Source organism: Hyperolius riggenbachi, chromosome 5 (assembly GCF_040937935.1).
Source record: "Hyperolius riggenbachi isolate aHypRig1 chromosome 5, aHypRig1.pri, whole genome shotgun sequence".
NCBI classification, from domain to species: domain Eukaryota; kingdom Metazoa; phylum Chordata; class Amphibia; order Anura; family Hyperoliidae; genus Hyperolius; species Hyperolius riggenbachi.
In genome coordinates this window covers 65,358,291-65,378,000 of record NC_090650.1, presented here as the reverse complement: position 1 = coordinate 65,378,000, position 19,710 = coordinate 65,358,291, and the positions used below count along the sequence as shown (strand labels likewise).

Here is a 19,710-nt window from a genome sequence, read left to right as displayed (position 1 = left end):
TTTATAACCTTCAATCCAGGTCTCTCTAGGGGCCGAGGGCCTGTACCGCCGCTGAAATTATTTCTTACCACCTGCTGTGTCAAACCTCATGATACCTACCACTGCTGCTGTGACAACTTCAACTTCTGGACTTTATAACCTTCAATCCAGGTCTCTCTAGGGGCCGAGGGCCTGTACCGCTGCTGACATTATTTCTTACCACCTGCTGTGTCAAACCTCATGATACCTACCACTGCTGCTGTGACAACTTCAACTTCTGGACTTTATAACCTTCAATCCAGGTCTCTCTAGGGGCCGAGGGCCTGTACCGCCGCTGAAATTATTTCTTACCACCTGCTGTGTCAAACCTGATGATACCTACCACTGCTGCTGCGACAACTTCAACTTCTGGACTTTATAACCTTCAATCCAGGTCTCTCAAGGGGCCGAGGGCCTGTACCGCTGCTGACATTATTTCTTACTACCTGCTGTGTCAAACCTCATGATACCTACCACTGCTGCTGTGACTACTTCAACTGCTGGACTTAACCTTGAATCCAGGTCTCTCTAGGGGCCGAGGGCCTCTACCGCTGCTGACATTATTTCTTACCACCTGCTGTGTCAAACCTGATGATACCTACCACTGCTGCTGTGACAACTTCAACTTCTGGACTTTATAACCTTCAATCCAGGTCTCTCTAGGGGCCGAGGGCCTGTACCGCTGCTGAAATTATTTCTTACCACCTGCTGTGTCAAACCTCATGATACCTACCACTGCTGCTGTGACTACTTCAACTGCTGGACTTAACCTTGAATACAGGTCTCTCTAGGGGCCGAGGGCCTGTACCGCTGCTGAAATTATTTCTTACCACCTGCTGTGTCAAACCTCATGATACCTACCACTGCTGCTGTGACTACTTCAACTGCTGGACTTAACCTTGAATCCAGGTCTCTCTAGGGGCCGAGGGCCTCTACCGCTGCTGACATTATTTCTTACCACCTGCTGTGTCAAACCTCATGATACCTACCACTGCTGCTGTGACAACTTCAACTTCTGGACTTTATAACCTTCAATCCAGGTCTCTCTAGGGGCCGAGGGCCTGTACCGCTGCTGAAATTATTTCTTACCACCTGCTGTGTCAAACCTCATGATACCTACCACTGCTGCTGTGACTACTTCAACTGCTGGACTTTATAACCTTCAATCCAGGTCTCTCTAGGGGCCGAGGGCCTGTACCGCTGCTGACATTATTTCTTACCACCTGCTGTGTCAAACCTCATGATACCTACCACTGCTGCTGCGACAACTTCAACTTCTGGACATTATAACCTTCAATCCAGGTCTCTCTAGGGGCCGAGGGCCTGTACCGCCGCTGAAATTATTTCTTACCACCTGCTGTGTCAAACCTCATGATACCTACCACTGCTGCTGTGACAACTTCAACTTCTGGACTTTATAACCTTCAATCCAGGTCTCTCTAGGGGACGAGGGCCTGTACCGCTGCTGACATTATTTCTTACCACCTGCTGTGTCAAACCTCATGATACCTACCACTGCTGCTGTGACTACTTCAACTGCTGGACTTTATAACCTTCAATCCAGGTCTCTCTAGGGGCCGAGGGCCTGTACCGCTGCTGACATTATTTCTTACCACCTGCTGTGTCAAACCTCATGATACCTACCACTGCTGCTGTGACAACTTCAACTTCTGGACTTTATAACCTTCAATCCAGGTCTCTCTAGGGGCCAAGGGCATGTACCGCTGCTGACATTTTTACTTACTACCTGCTGTGTCAAACCTCATGATACCTACCACTGCTGCTGTGACAACTTCAACTTCTGGACTTTATAACCTTCAATCCAGGTCTCTCTAGGGGCCGAGGGCCTGTACCGCTGCTGAAATTATTTCTTACCACCTGCTGTGTCAAACCTCATGATACCTACCACTGCTGCTGTGACAACTTCAACTTCTGGACTTTATAACCTTCAATCCAGGTCTCTCTAGGGGCCGAGGGCCTGTACCGCCGCTGAAATTATTTCTTACCACCTGCTGTGTCAAACCTGATGATACCTACCACTGCTGCTGCGACAACTTCAACTTCTGGACTTTATAACCTTCAATCCAGGTCTCTCTAGGGGCCGAGGGCCTGTACCGCCACTGAAATTATTTCTTACCACCTGCTGTGTCAAACCTCATGATACCTACCACTGCTGCTGTGACAACTTCAACTTCTGGACTTTATAACCTTCAATCCAGGTCTCTCTAGGGGCCGAGGGCCTGTACCGCTGCTGAAATTATTTCTTACCACCTGCTGTGTCAAACCTCATGATACCTACCACTGCTGCTGTGACAACTTCAACTTCTGGACTTTATAACCTTCAATCCAGGTCTCTCTAGGGGCCGAGGGCCTGTACCGCTGCTGACATTATTTCTTACCACCTGCTGTGTCAAACCTCATGATACCTACCACTGCTGCTGTGACAACTTCAACTTCTGGACTTTATAACCTTCAATCCAGGTCTCTCTAGGGGCCGAGGGCCTGTACCGCCGCTGAAATTATTTCTTACCACCTGCTGTGTCAAACCTGATGATACCTACCACTGCTGCTGCGACAACTTCAACTTCTGGACTTTATAACCTTCAATCCAGGTCTCTCAAGGGGCCGAGGGCCTGTACCGCTGCTGACATTATTTCTTACTACCTGCTGTGTCAAACCTCATGATACCTACCACTGCTGCTGTGACTACTTCAACTGCTGGACTTAACCTTGAATCCAGGTCTCTCTAGGGGCCGAGGGCCTCTACCGCTGCTGACATTATTTCTTACCACCTGCTGTGTCAAACCTCATGATACCTACCACTGCTGCTGTGACAACTTCAACTTCTGGACTTTATAACCTTCAATCCAGGTCTCTCTAGGGGCCGAGGGCCTGTACCGCTGCTGACATTATTTCTTACCACCTGCTGTGTCAAACCTGATGATACCTACCACTGCTGCTGCGACAACTTCAACTTCTGGACTTTATAACCTTCAATCCAGGTCTCTCTAGTGGCCGAGGGCCTGTACCGCCGCTGAAATTATTTCTTACCACCTGCTGTGTCAAACCTGATGATACCTACCACTGCTGCTGCGACAACTTCAACTTCTGGACTTTATAACCTTCAATCCAGGTCTCTCTAGGGGCCGAGGGCCTGTACCGCTGCTGACATTATTTCTTACTACCTGCTGTGTCAAACCTCATGATACCTACCACTGCTGCTGTGACTACTTCAACTGCTGGACTTAACCTTGAATCCAGGTCTCTCTAGGGGCCGAGGGCCTGTACCGCCACTGAAATTATTTCTTACCACCTGCTGTGTCAAACCTCATGATACCTACCACTGCTGCTGCGACAACTTCAACTTCTGGACTTTATAACCTTCAATCCAGGTCTCTCTAGGGGCCGAGGGCCTGTACCGCCGCTGAAATTATTTCTTACCACCTGCTGTGTCAAACCTCATGATACCTACCACTGCTGCTGTGACAACTTCAACTTCTGGACTTTATAACCTTCAATCCAGGTCTCTCTAGGGGCCGAGGGCCTGTACCGCTGCTGACATTATTTCTTACCACCTGCTGTGTCAAACCTCATGATACCTACCACTGCTGCTGTGACAACTTCAACTTCTGGACTTTATAACCTTCAATCCAGGTCTCTCTAGGGGCCGAGGGCCTGTACCGCCGCTGAAATTATTTCTTACCACCTGCTGTGTCAAACCTGATGATACCTACCACTGCTGCTGCGACAACTTCAACTTCTGGACTTTATAACCTTCAATCCAGGTCTCTCAAGGGGCCGAGGGCCTGTACCGCTGCTGACATTATTTCTTACTACCTGCTGTGTCAAACCTCATGATACCTACCACTGCTGCTGTGACTACTTCAACTGCTGGACTTAACCTTGAATCCAGGTCTCTCTAGGGGCCGAGGGCCTCTACCGCTGCTGACATTATTTCTTACCACCTGCTGTGTCAAACCTGATGATACCTACCACTGCTGCTGTGACAACTTCAACTTCTGGACTTTATAACCTTCAATCCAGGTCTCTCTAGGGGCCGAGGGCCTGTACCGCTGCTGAAATTATTTCTTACCACCTGCTGTGTCAAACCTCATGATACCTACCACTGCTGCTGTGACTACTTCAACTGCTGGACTTAACCTTGAATACAGGTCTCTCTAGGGGCCGAGGGCCTGTACCGCTGCTGAAATTATTTCTTACCACCTGCTGTGTCAAACCTCATGATACCTACCACTGCTGCTGTGACTACTTCAACTGCTGGACTTAACCTTGAATCCAGGTCTCTCTAGGGGCCGAGGGCCTCTACCGCTGCTGACATTATTTCTTACCACCTGCTGTGTCAAACCTCATGATACCTACCACTGCTGCTGTGACAACTTCAACTTCTGGACTTTATAACCTTCAATCCAGGTCTCTCTAGGGGCCGAGGGCCTGTACCGCTGCTGAAATTATTTCTTACCACCTGCTGTGTCAAACCTCATGATACCTACCACTGCTGCTGTGACTACTTCAACTGCTGGACTTTATACCCTTCAATCCAGGTTAGAGAAGTGTTGTGATCGTCACAAATTAATAAAAGTATTCTAAGTAGTAGAGTGAGAGGAAGATTTTAAATCCTGAACAATTTAAGGGACAATTAAACTTCTGATTTAATTTCAACCGATCTTTTGAAAGAGTAAAATTTTAAATGAAGCCTTGGTTAAATTGGACATTAGAATGTTTTTTTAGTTGATCACGCAACATTTGTTGAATGTTGTACAATGAAATTCTTAACACAGACATAACATATTGGATACTTCTCCCCATTACCAAAATAAATTTTGGAGCCGACACCAGACAAAAACATACCCGGCCACCGCCAGGCCATTAGCTAGTGAATGCATAAATTGGTTAATTTAAAAAAAAAAAAAGAAAAAAAGGACTTTTTTTTAAGCAATATTTTAATTGCAATAAAAAAAAAAAATATATATATATATATATATATATATATATATATATATATATATATATATATATATGTGTCTATAAATATAAAATATACAAACATGAACAACAATAAACATATACAGATTTATCCATTTAAAGATTTAAATGGCAAAATAACAAAATGCTCTCATAGAGAGAAACAACAAATTGTGAGAACAGTCATAGTCAACCCACAGACCGGCACAAAACACGTACAACATCATCTTGCTGCAGATGGAGTCACTGTGTATTGTGCAACCATTCGGCATACTTGACACAAGAAGATGCTGTATGCGAGAGTGATGCAGAGGAAGCCTTTTACCTGCCCACACCACAAACAGAGCTGCATGAGTTACGCTAAAGCACATTTTGGATTAGCCACCTTCATTTTGAAATACGGTGCTGCGGCCTGATAGAACATTAGGTTATTTTTTCATAACAAGGTGCGTTAAGTATGTATGAAAAAAAGAAAGCACATCATTTCAAGAAAAGCACCTGCTAATGACAGTAAAATTTGGTGCTGGTATTGTTGTTGGCCTGTGTGGGTAGTGCAGGGACTGGAAATCTTTTCAAAGTTGAGGGACGCATGGATTCAACTCAGTATCAGTATCAGGGGACCAATGTGTCAGAATCAGTGATAAATCTGAAGCTGCGCCAGGATTGAAACTTGCCACAAGACAACGACCCAAAACACTAATCAAAATCCACTAAGGCAATTAGGCATTCATGCAGCAGAGGTACAAGTACAACGTTCTGGAATTGACATCTCACCCAGACCCAGACCTGAATGAATTAACAGCAACGCACTTCAAGTTACAGTGGCTTGCAAAAGTATTCGGCCCCCTTGAAGTTTACCACATTTTGTCACATTACTGCCACAAACATGAATCTGTTTTATTTTAATTCCACGTGAAAGACCAATACAAAGTGGTGTCCATGAGAAGTGGCATGAAAAACATGCATGATTTCAAAAATTTTTTGGAAATAATTAATTGAAAAGTGGGGTGTGAGTAATTATTCAGCCCCCTTTGCTCTGAGAGCAGTCAGAGAGCAGTCAATTGACCATACACATTGCCTGATGAGTGCTAATGACTAATTACAGTGCACCTGTGTGTATTCGAATGTCAGTTCTGTGATGGCCTCAGAGGTTGAAAAAGACAATATTGTGAGCAACAACACCATGATGACTAAATAACACAACAAACAGGTCGGGGTTAAAGTTATTGAGAAATGTAAAGCAGCCGTTTGTCGACAAAAAAATTGTACTGCTGCCATTCTTGAAATCTTGGAAAAAAACCTCTTGAAGTCTGCAAAAGACTGGAGACTTGGGTGGACGTTCACCTTCCAGCAGGACAATGACCCTAAACAGAAAGCCAGGGCACCAAATTACAATGGTTAAAAAAAATATATATATATTCATGTGTTTGAATGGGCAACTCAAAGTCCAGATTGAAATCCAAACGGGAATCAGTAGCAAGATATGAAAACTGCTGTTCGCAAACGCTGTCCATCTAATCTGACTGAGCTGGAGCTGTTTTGCAAAGAAGAATGGGCAAGGATTTCAGTCGCTAGATGTGCAAAGCTGGTAGAGACATGCCCTAAAAGACTGGCATCTGTAATTGCAGCAAAATGTGGTTCTACAAAGTATTTACTTTGGGGGCTGAATAATTACGCACACCAAACTTCACTAAGCAGTTATTTATTTTGTTTTTTAAAAGTTTTTGGAATCATGTACGATTTTCGAGCCTTTTCTCACGTGTATGTATACAACACTATATACTGTTCTTTGAGGTGGAATAAAAAAAAAATTACCGTATATTCTGTCGTATGAGACCACAGGGTGTATAAGACGACCCCCCAACTTTTCCAGTTAAAATATAGAGTTTGGGATATACTCGCTGTATAAGACTACACTTCTTCCAATGAACACCAAATAAAAAATATCATATGCTGGTGCTATGTATGAACAGATACTGGTGCTGTACTGTACGTGGTGCCCAGTATATAACAGTATATAGGCGATTGACTGGTTGGATTGGTCAACACTCCTCGTCTCCCTGTTTATCAGAGCGGCATGGAAGAATAGACTGCGTTATGGCCATAAAACACGCCTCTTTCACCTTCTGGCCTTCCCCTATTTACCTCCTTCTCTGCCTCTCAGATCGCGCACATGTGCGCCTGCGCCGTTTCACTACAGTCCCCAGCAGCGAGATATGAAAATCGGTAACAGGATAGAGCGTGTCACCATGCATCAATTACACCCGCCGTATAAGACGACCCCTGACTTTTCAGAAGATTTTCAAGGTTTAAAAAGTAGTCTTATACGCCAGAATATACAGTATTTATGTTTGTGACAGTAATGTCACAAAAGGTGGAAAAATTCGAGGGGGCCGAATACTTTTGCAAACCACTGTAAGGCTTGAAGTTAAAAAGCAATAACATTTTCAGATAAACACAAGGGATTAATGATGAGAACAGTCAGAGTCAACCATCATCAGAACAACACAAAAGACCTGCATAATCATCTTGATGCAGTGACTGTGCAGCATTCAACCTATGGCCACACTTAGAGAAGGAGATGCTGTATGCGCGAGTGAAGCAGAGTAAGCCTTCTCTCCGCCCACAGCACAAACAGAGCCAAAAGAAAACCATTCAGGTTTATCATCTCTATGATTTTCTTCTGTCTTGAGCAAGACTTCAGGAACAAGTTACATTCTTCTTTTCCCAGCAAGCTGGGAAAAAGACTCATGCAGCTGCTGTGCCTCCTGTCTGTACTGCAATACCCTCTGCCGCTGAACCTCAGCTTCTGCCTCTGCCGCCTCTCTTTGTTGAACCATATTCGCCACATGTTGGTTAAATTGGGCTTCCAGTTGTTGCAGGCGATTTTCAAATTCTGCCCTTTGTTGCTGCATCCCGCTTTCATACTCTGACTTCCATAAAGCTAGTGTTGAAGTTAGACCCTGAACCTGAACTTCAAACTGACCCATACGTTCACTGACATTTCCTGTGCCTGGAAAACAAAAGATGAAAAAAAAAAAAAATTCAATATGCATTAACCCTAAGTACTAATAAAAGTCAACTGCGATCACATTTCAATGTAAAAACTAGACGTTGTCGTTTAAGAGGAAACCACAGGACAGGGTCGGACCGGGAGCTGGAAAAACTGAAGAAATACACTTGCTGGCCAAGCAGCAGTAATAATCAAGTGTTGCTGCTCACAGTAAAGAAGACTTGCTGAAGGTTTGCTTTGGGTGTGATAGCATTGGGTTACTGCAGCTTGGCCAATTTTTGCTCAGTTTTTCCCCCTCACAGTCCGACACTGCCACATGATGTTGTCTATGTGTCTGATTGACTGTATGTGGCTCCGCCTAACTTGACCAATTTTAACCCCAGTCACCCAGTGACCCAGTGTGCCAACCAAGTATGGGAAGTCTGTCTTTAATACGTTGAGAATTACAGCTGTTTACATTTACTCATTGAAGTCACTAGGGAAAATGAGATTGACTTTTTGTTGCTCCGCCCTATTTTTTTAGTCCCCAAAATGTGACATAATGTTTCAGCTTCACTCCATGACCAAGTGACCCAAGTTTGGTGAGTGTAACTTGTAACTGTAACAAAGCTTTACGAGTGGCAATAGTTTCAAATTTTCCAATAAAAGTCTATTTGAAATATGGGGTTTCAGATTTCTACTCCTTAAACTCTGGTAGGAGTAGCGTATAGGAAATTGATACATTTTTTTTGGCCGTTAATAACTCCACCCACTTTGGGATGACCCCCCCCAAAAAAAAATATTTGTATTTGGGTTGACACCAACAATATGTGTTCCGAGTAAGGGGGTTGTAGCTTCAAAATTGTCGGAGTGGCAGCGATTTGAAATTTTTATCTGTCAAAGTCCATACGGAAACAGGGGTCTTCCAGGATCCGCTGCAAGGGCCCAGAGTGTGGGAACGCTTAATAAAGCACAAACGACGAATAAGTGTGGAAATTTTGGCGCTTTTACCCATAAAACTGTAGGAGGAGTAGCGTGTAGAAAATGGGGGGGGGGGGTGTGCACTACTAATAATCAAAAGAACGAGCTGAAATATTTATTTTCTCAAGTGCTACTTTTGCCTTGTGGGGATCTGTGATACTAACACTGGACCTTAAAGAGGAACTCTAGCCTAAACAAACATACTGTCATATGTACAAGTTACAGTAGTTATGTAAATTAAAATAGATAGGTATTATAATCTCTTAAGCACACTGTTTTAAAAGGACAGGCAAAGGTGTGTGATTTCATGATGGCAGCCATATTTTTGTTTGAAAGGAGGAGATAGGGAGCATGACACGCAGTTCCAACTGTCCTGTGTCCTGATCACCTCTCCCAGTTGCTAGGCAACGTGATTAACAAAATACAAAATCCCATCATGCTCTTCACAGAATCAGGGTAAAAAAGCCCTGTTTTTTTTTTATTTGAAGGACAGATCTTTGCTAAAAATTCCGCTAAAAAATGTTTCTTTGGTAAGAAAAAAAAAGTTCTAATGCTGTGAAACTGTTAGAAACACAAAGCCTTTTCAGTTCTGCTGAGGAGATTTTTAGTCCAGAGGTTCATTTTAAGCTTTGCAACTGTAACTTTATCATTCAATGACACCATCCATTTTCCGACTTAGAATAAACTTGTAAGACCCTTAGCAAGGACATTTTAATCCTCACTAGTTAGCGGGTCCGGGGAATGCAGCCCCAAAACCTCTCACATGATGTCAGCAGGCAAGTTTTAGCCGCTTGTGTTGTATGTCTAAATTAAATGTTGTTTAGATTATTATATTTAAAATAACCTTTTTCATGAAATTTATCTTTTGATAGTGTTGCACATGCGCCCAAGAGTCAATTCTTAGCTTTGTTTTATACTACTATTCATGTTGACATGGTGAATGTGCAGATTTTTGAAAATTGATTTCAGATATATTGCAAATATTTTTTGGTCGACGGTCTAATTGGAAGTTGGCCCGTTATCTAAGTAGTCACTGTGTAATCATTGTTGATTAACACTGAATGCATTTTGTTACAACTGACATATGCAGAAAACGATTGGTGAAGCCACAAATCGCACAACCATCAAAGGGATGGCCTACAGCAGCAGAAGACCCAAGCGGGTACCACTCATCTCCACTACAAATGGTAAAGAGGCTACAATTTGAGCAAGTCTCCCAAAATTGTCCAAATGAAGACTGGCAAAATGTTGCCTGGTGTTATGAGTCTCGATAGATTCAGAATGTGGCGAGAAAAGATTGCGAACCTGGGACCATCATGCCTTCTTACCACCGTGTAGGCTGACGGTGGTTCTTTAAATTTTTGGGAGATCTTTTCTTGCCACACTTTAGGGCCCTTAGTGCCAAATTGCCAATGGGGCATCATTTACATGCCACGGGCTACCTGAGCATTGTTTCTGACCATGTCCATCCCTTCATGACCACCATGTACCCATCATCTGACGGCCACTTCCAGCAGGATCATGCACCATGTCACAAAGAATAATTTCAAAATGGTTTCTTGAACATGACAATGAGTTCACTATACTTAAATGTCCCCACAGTCACCAGATCTCAACCCAATAGAGCATCTTTGGGATGTCATGGAACAGGAGCTTCGTGCCCTGGATGTCCATCCCACAAATCTCCATCAAATGCAAGATCTATGCCTCATAGAATTAAGTGTGGTCTGAAGGGAAAAGTGGGTGAAACACCATATTAGTACGGCGTTCAAAATAATCCTTCCAATGAGTGTAACTATTTAATGTGGAAAAATTCGACAAATTACCATTATCAGTAATTTATATACTATACATTTGTTACAACCCAGTTGTGTATAACGCTGAGAAGCATGGGAGTGTAGAACAATGCCAGCTGAGAAAAATGGTGTATGAAAACTGTCATACAGTAGTGTATCAGTTCCTTCCTACTTGCTGAATCTTTATGCTATAAAAATGTAAGTCGAACTTACGATCAACTGGTGTGGTGGATGTGCTTCTACCAGCTGTACTCCTGCTGGCGCGGCGGAGGTTGTGCCTATGTTCCACAGACAATGAAGCTATGGAAAATGAAAAACATGGTATTATAAACGACTGAACGATCTAATTACAACAAAAACCCAAATTTTTACAGAACAAATAGCTTTTTAACCAGACAAGGTCTACAGTGCAAGTCAATTCTTTCTAGTACAATGGTAAACCTTTTCAACCTTTCACAGTACATACAGCAATCCAATGATTACCTTACATAAATTATTATGTCAAATTAAACTTAAAGTTTTGAATCGAACTTGAAGAACTAAACAGGGCATAGCAAGACAATCACCTAATCATTAAAGGCAAGAGAATGCGCAAAAAGTTAATTACCCATTATAACACCATTTCACCACCTACACTGGGAACTGACCTATTAACCCTTGTTAAATATATACTTTTTATAAATTTCACATGAATCCATATTATATCAGTTGTGACAAAGTGGCTGGGAAGGTGCCACTCTCTTTGTCACAAGTGATGTGCGATGGACGGTATGTTGCACCCAGGTTCAGGCGCTACATCCTGTAGCAGCTCCGGAGGATAGGCTTTTGCTGACTGTCAGGAGTGACAGGGGTTAAAGCCTTGAGAAGGGTCCGGAGCTGACCAGATGTAGAGCAGGGTGGGTGCATCTGGTCGCCAGGTCCTGGGTGGAATATAGTATGCATTATATTTGTGGACTGCTGCCTGTCTAGCCCACAAAGGGTTAACAACAGAGCTAACAAGTCTCTGGAGAGGAAGAGGTGAGGAGGGGTGTGTGACAATCCAGCCCCGCGATCCCGTCGAGATCTGCTACCGTTAGCGTACGCAGGAAGTACGGGCGCAGACGGACAACGAGATCGGTTGCTGGATCGTCAGAGGTAAAATAGAAAATGAAAAAGGAGACAGAGCGTGCCAATCCCGTCTAATCTGCTCCCGTTAGCATACGCAGGAAGTACGGTGAACAGACTGACAATAAGGATTGGTCTTGCTGCTGCCGACAATATGTAATGGGACAAACATCCACCAATCCCGTATTACTAGGCCACTGTTGACATGCAGGTCTCATGCACTAGAGACTGCTGGAGGCAAATTCACTGTGTGCGTAGTAAACGGTTAAGATTGGTTGGAGGTGCCCATACATGTACAATTCTGATTGTATATACAATCGGTAAACTAAAAAAATCGGTTTCACGCTGGAAATCGGGTAATAAACTGCCACCACTCTCTCAAGTTCAGGGAAGAAAGAGACTCCCGCTATCATAATACGGTAGCCAGCCCAATCACGTTCAACACGCCCAAGTCACCGTTCGGGGAATAGTCACTTCCGACGGCTTAAAGACTGAGCAATGTGACGTTAAAGAACGGTTACTGGGTCCCTATATGATGCAATCTCGAATTGTATTTACAATCGAGAAACGAAAGTTATCGATTTCGCACAGGAAATCTGGTACTAGCTAATCCTAGAAGGAAGAAACGGTTATTTACAACCTAGCTAGCAAACAATTTATAAGCAAATCATAAAACAATGCGGTAGTATGACTGACTCTTCAGAGGGCAGATCCGTTATAGCAGCAATCAGATGACCAGAAAAGGCACACAACTGAACGATAAAATCTTTAGTTTATTTCTAAACTACATACACACAGCTTATTTTAGAACAGATTGATTGGACAGAGAGAAGAGAGGAAGAGAAACAGAATGTCTGAATATACAGTTTAAATACCGTTATTGGTAGTCCCTGCGGCAATCGCAAGTCTTTGGCGAAAGTCCCAAAATGGCGGTTGCCATGCGGCCAACAGGCCTTTGTTAGAAAGTTCGAAGATGGAGGTTTTGGCCCGTGTCCCTGCGAGCTGCCAGGATGTTACTAGGCATCAGATTGAAGGTAAAGGACCCAGAGCTTTCTGGGCTCTGTCTGGTTATAGCCCCCACTCCAGCAAGGAGGGGTTAGGGGGCGTGGATCACACACCTCTTTGGAACACGAGGTCTCTGCCCCTCTCATAGAGGCAAGAATTTACCTGAATCATGATAAGTGTGCTCATCTGCAAACCGTACAAGTTATGTTAAATCTAATAACATTTTTAGGTTTGTCAGAATTTATCAAGAACGTTGATACCAAACTTGGGGGGTTTAGAGTGAACGGTGACCCCAAAATGCATATCTCTGCTTTGGCAGGGCTTACCTTGAAATCAGAAACATCCAAGCGTGCGGTTGGTTCAAAATTTCAGAATAAGCGGGTTCTACAGGCCGTTGCCTATTTGGGAAGTCATCTTTATGATAAAAGATGGATTTCATATTTGTGAGGTCACAGATAGGTTTCCTACTAGTCACTGAGAAAGCCAGCTGTAGTCTCTAAGTGGCTTCTGCAGGATGTTAGCAGGACCTCCTGTGGCTGCTCTTTTCATGTAAGGAGCTGAGGAGCCACCAAGTCTGGGTTAGGCAGTGAAGGTGTGAGATTTCCCTCTTTCTGCCTGCTTGGGGGTCCCTGAATGCCCAGGAACCTTTGTCACACGGAGGTTTGAAAAAACTAGGTAATAAGAGCATTTTCTACATTTGACCAGGGAGAGGAACTGTTAACCCCAGGCTTCCCTGGTCTTTTTATAAACCAAGCCTTTCCCTATCTGCTGTCATTTTTTTAATAGTGGCAACAGGGAATATTTTATAAGGCTCTAACTACTTTTTTAGGACGAATAAACGTTGATTTGTCACAGGGTGTGTCCAGCAGGTTCTGTCAGTCTGGACAGAAAAGGTTTTCGTTTGTTTCCAGGAAGTAGCTCTGCTGAGAAGCTGATGCAGGGGACTGCATGTGTTTGGACTGACATTTGTGTGTTACTCAACGCTGAAAGTAAGCACCCGGCCGGAGTTGGCCTTACCTTTGTTTTGGTGGAATTACTTTATTACTGAACTGCAAACTGTTGTTTGTGAACCTGCTGCCAAAATAAACTTTGATTTATGTTTGCATATAAACCTGCTTGGAGTTGCTCTGTTCCTGCTACAATGCTTACCATCTGAAGAGGGTCCTCACACAGTCCATATGTATTATTCACTTACGCCTTCTATTCTATTTTGCACTTTTGCCTATTTTATCTTACTTCTGAAGTAATGTACTGGACTGCAGCACAGTACTGAACATGAACAACTCTGTTTTGCAAACAATGATGTGCCCTGTTATTAATATAACTGCTGCCATTGTTAAGAAATATTGCTTACAGCATGGAAACCGTCTATGACAGTGACTTACTGAGGCAAATGAAAACTTTGAAGTACAAGGTAAACAAAAAAATGCTGAAGCAGTCGGATTCACAACTTTGATAACATACAGAGTGCGGTCATTTCCTTACCAATGCTTACTTTCAACATCATGAAGAAAAAAAAAACTTACATGCAACCGATCGGCTACGGCGCCTACGTTTCCTACTCCGGCCTCTGTGTTTCTGTGCAGTAGGAGGAGCAGCCGTTTCAGCTGCAGCAGCGGTTTCATCTGCAGCAGCAGGAGTTTCCACTGGCTCAGCTGAGTCACCGGTAGGAGGGCTGCGATCAGGGCTGGTCCTGGGAGTGATGTTGGCTGAAGAGGGTGGAGAAGAGGAGGAACGTGCCGGCTCCTGCAGTCGTGCTGTCCTACGATGATGACGAGCTGGAAAAGAATGTTGGAAAATTATCAAAAAAAAAACACATACTAAGTAAAGGTAAACATTGCATTGGGGAACAATAACTACACAAAGTGAATGATAGACGTTATCAATATAAGTATATAGCCTTACCTAAAGAATTATTAGGAACACCCCTTCAATTTATGATTAATGCAGTTATTATGATACCCCGTTGCTGAACTCTGCCTGTCCATTGGATTCCGTATCTGTCTCCTGAATCTGTACCTTATCTGTCTGTGTGTTAATGACCTGGCTTGTCCGACCTCGAGAACTGGCCTCACTGTTAGAGGCAGTTCCCAGACCTGTTAGTGACACTCCCTCATTGGTGTCACTCACGTTCTGTCCTTCCCACTATTCTCAGCCTGGCTCCGCCCCTTGGGGAGCATCAGGCCTGTGGAAGGAATCTGATCCAGAGTACTTGCTCTTACTGTCTAGCACCTATCCTATAGGTGTTTGGCTCAATATATACTGTTGCACCGAACACTATCATCTCTCAGGTGTCCAGAGGTTAGAGATATATCTGATTATCGGTGATACTGCAGATCATCAATAATCAGGTATATATCTGCATTCTCGGTGATACTGCAGATCACCGGTAATCAGAACCCTCTCTGTGTTACACCTATCGTTACATAGAGGGTAGAGGATTATGGGCCAACTGATTCAAGCTGATAGAAGAGCAACGTTAACTGAAATAACCACTCATTAAAAACAAGGTATGCAGCAAAGCATTTGTGAAGCCACAACATGCACAACCTTGAGGCACATGGGCTACTGTAGCAGAAGAACCCACCGGGTAGCACTCATCTCCACTACAAATGGGATAAAGAGGGTACAATTTGCCAAAGCTCAGCAAATGTAGACAGTTGATTTGAAAAATGTTGCCCGGTGCTATCATTCTCGATAGACTCTGATTTTGTTGTAAAAAGAATGACAACATGGAACCATCATTAATTATTTCTTTATTTCAGTATTTATATAGCGCCGACATATTACTCAGCGCTGTACAGAGTGTATTCTCTTGTCACTAACTGTCCCTCAGAGAGGCTCACAATCTAGTACCTACCATAATCATATGTTTATGTATGTATTGTATAGTGCAGGCATCATAGTCTACGGACATTTTTTAGGGAGAAGCCAATTAACTGATCTGTATATTTTTGGGATGTGGGAGGAAACCAGAGTGCCAAGAGGAAACACACGGAGATATGGGCAAAATATACAAACTCGTTGCAGATGTTGACTTGGCTGGTATTCAAACCATGGACCCAGCGTTGCAAGGCGAGAGCGTTAACCACTATAACACCGTGCTGCCCATGTCCATCATGCCTTGCTACAACTGTGCAGGCTGGTGGTGGTGATGTACTGGTGTGAGGGATGTTTTATTGGCACACTTTAGGCCCCTAAGTGCAAATTGGTCATCATTTAAATGCCACGGGCTACCTGAGCATTGTTTCTGACCATGTCCATCCTTCATGACCACCATGTACCCATCCTCTGATGGATACTTGCAGCAAGATAATGCACCATATCACAAAAAAAAAAAAAAAAAAAAAAAAAAACAAAAAAAAAGGTTTCTTGAAAATGCCAATGAGTTCACTGTATTAAAATGGCCCCCACAGTCATCCGATCTCAACCCAATAGAACATCTTTGGGATGTGATGGAACGGGAGCTTCGTGCCCTGGATGTCCATCCAACAAATCTCCATCAACTGCAAAATGCTATCCTATCAATATGGGCCAACATCTCTAAAGAATGCTTTCAGCACCTTCCTGCATCAATGCCACGTAGAATTAAGGCACTTGTGAAGGTGAACATGAGCCAAACTCCATAATGGTGTTCCTAAAAATCATTAAAGGTGAAGGTTCAGGGAGGGGGGATAAAAAATAGAAATCCATTTCCACTTACCTGGTGCTTCCTCCAGCCCGTGGCAGGCAGGAGGTGCCCTCGCCGTCGCTCCGCAGGCTCCCGCTGGTTTCCGGTGCCCGACCCGACCTGGCCAGGCCGGCTGCCAGGTCGGGCTCTTCTGTGCTCCAATGCCCGGCACTTCTGCGTCCCACGCCGGCGCGCTGACGTCATGCGCAGTACAGCCCAGCGGACGTCCGATGACGTCAGCGCGCCGGCGTGGGACGCAGAAGTGCCTGGCCAGGTCGGGTCGGGCACCGGAGACCAGCGGGAGCCTGCGGAGCGACGGCGAGGGCACCTCCTGCCTGCCACGGGCTGGAGGAAGCACCAGGTAAGTGGAAATGGATTTCTATTTTTTTACTCCCCTCCCTGAACCTTCCCTTTAAGGTGAGTGTATTTAGGGCTGGTTATGCTAAAGATGAGAATAGTCAATGTAAATAAAAAATGATATAGAAATATCAAAACAAAGAATTTACTTACATCTCCTAATGTCACGTTTTATTCTCCTCACTGCTCCTGGAGTTTTAGATTTGAAATCACTCCACATGGTCTGTAATTTCTTTACAGACCATGTGCGATTGAACCTGGAGCGAAGACCGTCAGAGAGCTGGCCCAATACGATCCTCTTTTCCTCTCTTCTGCCCTTATCATAACGGCCTTCCAACATGGTCTGTAAATATATATAAAAAATAAATTGTCTAAGTTGTAAGTAGTACTGTAAACATCAAATGCAGCAATAAAGACAATATCAATACAAGTCCAAAAAAAAAAAAAAATTGTCACTGGTGACTATGAAAGTCGTTACAGATGAAGCATTCATTGTAGTTATTGAGAAATGTATTACAAGACAGCAGTGGTGCTCATCTGAGCTAGGATCTCCACGTTACTCGGATATCCTAGCTCTTTTTCCACTATTCTAATTCGAATACCGAGCTCGAATAGTATTAGCTATCTGGGCTGTGCTATCCGAGCGCACTCGGATAGCAAGCAGCTATCCGGAGTTATCCTAGCTATCCGAGCTCGGATAGCGTCACGAGCTATTAGCGGCACGCCAGACGTCATCTCGAGTCCTCACCAGCAAATCAGAGGGCTCAAAGCCCTCTGACTGCAGCCAATCACAGAGGGGGAGCATGGACAAGCCCCCTGTGAGGCTTGGTGGTGTATTCTCCACAGTCAGCATGCAACGCATGAGCTGGCGTGGAGGAGGTACACACACTAGCACCAGGAAACAGGCTATCCCTAGTATAGTGGAGGGGAGGACTGACTCCAATAGGAGATTGTGGCGCACAGAGCCGGTGCAGATCTGACAGCCACAAACAATGCTTTCGTTATAACGTCTCAGCGCAAAGTAGCGCTGAGCGCATAAACCAGAACTGAGGAGATCAGGACAGGTAGACAGAATGAACGCTTGCTAGCTAGCGGCTACTTAGCGACAGCAAGCGTCCAAAACCAGACAGACTGGAATGAGGCAGCCAATGCGCTGCGGCGATGGCGTGCCTCACAAAGACAGGACAGGACAGTCAGAAAATAGCAGGATTAAGATAGATGAACGTAACACAGATAAATATACAATAAGTATGTTTTCCTAGCGTATTACAATTACAGCTATCAATGAAACTATTTGTAACTTCTGACTAACATATGTATATATCGGCAATGAACCGATATATGACATAAGCAGGAACGCTGACTAGGACTGGAGTAATACAGGGAACAGGACTCAGAAGGATTCGCTATCTCTTCGCAGAGATGAACGCAATCCACAAACAGTAACAGAACAGGATTCAGAAGGATTCGTTATCTCTTCGCAGAGATGAACGCAATCCACAAACAGGAACAGAACAGGATTCAGAAGGATTCGTTATCTCTTCGCAGAGATGAACGCAATCCACAAACAGGACCAGGAACAGGATAACTAGCTCAGCACGGGTGTTCACGGTACGCGCAAACTACCAAAACGTGCTGGAAAACTGACTAACTGAACACAGGAAATAAACAGTTCGTGTACGTATATATCAGCAACACTGATAAATCAACGCAACACAAATACAAGGAAAATAATAAACGTTCTGGTATGCATATATATTGGCAATGAACCAATATATGATGCAAAGACCAGCAAAGTATCTTTAACAAGAAACACGATCGGGGGCTAAAGCGACAGCAAGACAGGCTTAAGCTGAAGCTATGAAAACCCAAGGAAACCCTGCAGGAAGCAGATCTTTATACTGAGGTCATCCAATGGGAGCAGACATGCAGATTCCCACACAGGTGAATGATAATCAGTCACAAGCCGACAGCAGGGAAAGACAGACAAAGCTATGCAACTTGCATGGAAATAGATCAGAACTGCCTGAGCTGCAGCACTACTTCCAGCAATAGCTGCTGCAGCAGCGATCATTACACCCCCCCCTCTATAAATAGCGGACGCCATCTTGCCTCACTCGTCCTGCTTGCGACTTACTGACTGATAGTACTGATAGAACTGCTCCAGTGCTTTTTGTCTGTGTGCAAGTGCATTGCTATTGTTCTAAACCTAGCGTTTTTACACTCCAACACTTGATCTTCAACTGTATTGCTTTGTATTGTAGATAGATTGTATTTTCGGTAGTTTAGTTTGGGTGATTACTAGGGGGACTAGGGAGGGAGAGAGACTGTCACTGGTGCTGCTGCAGGCCTGCAGGCAGCCAGCAGTTAGGCCCTGTGCCTAGGCAAGGCAGCCCGCCCTGCTCTGTGCTCTAGTCTCTAGTTAACTTACCTGTGCTATCACCTGTCCTACTCTACTCCTGTACTACTACTACTTCTGTGTTACAATAGATTTGTACTATTTTGTAGTTCTCAAGGCCCAGATTTAATGCTATACCTGTCCTGCTGTATCTGCTCTCTGTAATCTAGTCACACCTGTTGTATTATTTAGCTAGATTCTTCTATTGTTTAGTTAGTAGTACTGTAGTGTACTGTTCTGTAGTCTGTGTATAGGTACCGTCCTTCACCGCGTTACCTAGGGTCTTTGTGTGCGCAGTGCACATCTGCGCTGTCCGCACCCTCTCGTTAGTGCTACACCCGTCCTATTGTTTATATATTACTTCTATTGTGTATTCGCTGACTTTAACTGTAGTCTGTGTATAGGG

At 44.1% G+C, this 19,710-nt stretch overlaps 1 protein-coding gene across 1 annotated transcript; it reads right to left on the bottom strand.

The window, feature by feature from the left end:
- Positions 1–6,687: 6,687 nt before the first annotated feature.
- LOC137519633 (uncharacterized protein KIAA2012 homolog) lies at positions 6,688–17,192 on the bottom strand. Its single transcript, XM_068238606.1, has 4 exons — positions 17,060–17,192; positions 14,406–14,657; positions 10,984–11,070; positions 6,688–8,014 (listed from the first exon to the last, which is right to left on the bottom strand). The coding sequence occupies exons 1-4, from the start codon at positions 17,124–17,126 to the stop codon at positions 7,713–7,715; spliced, it is 708 nt and encodes a 235-aa protein (XP_068094707.1). The 5' UTR covers positions 17,127–17,192; the 3' UTR covers positions 6,688–7,712.
- Positions 17,193–19,710: the final 2,518 nt, after the last annotated feature.

Bases quoted from the DNA above. Each gene is read 5' to 3' on its own strand.
- LOC137519633 (XM_068238606.1), bottom strand. From the start codon at position 17,126: ATGTGGAGTGATTTCAAATCTAAAACTCCAGGAGCAGTGAGGAGAATA. The intron at 14,658-17,059 runs GTAAGTAAATTC...ATTCTTTTCCAG, and splicing joins AAAACGTGACATTAGGAGAT to CTCGTCATCATCGTAGGACA. The intron at 11,071-14,405 runs GTAAGTTTTTTT...CATTTTCCATAG, and splicing joins CCGTAGCCGATCGGTTGCAT to CTTCATTGTCTGTGGAACAT.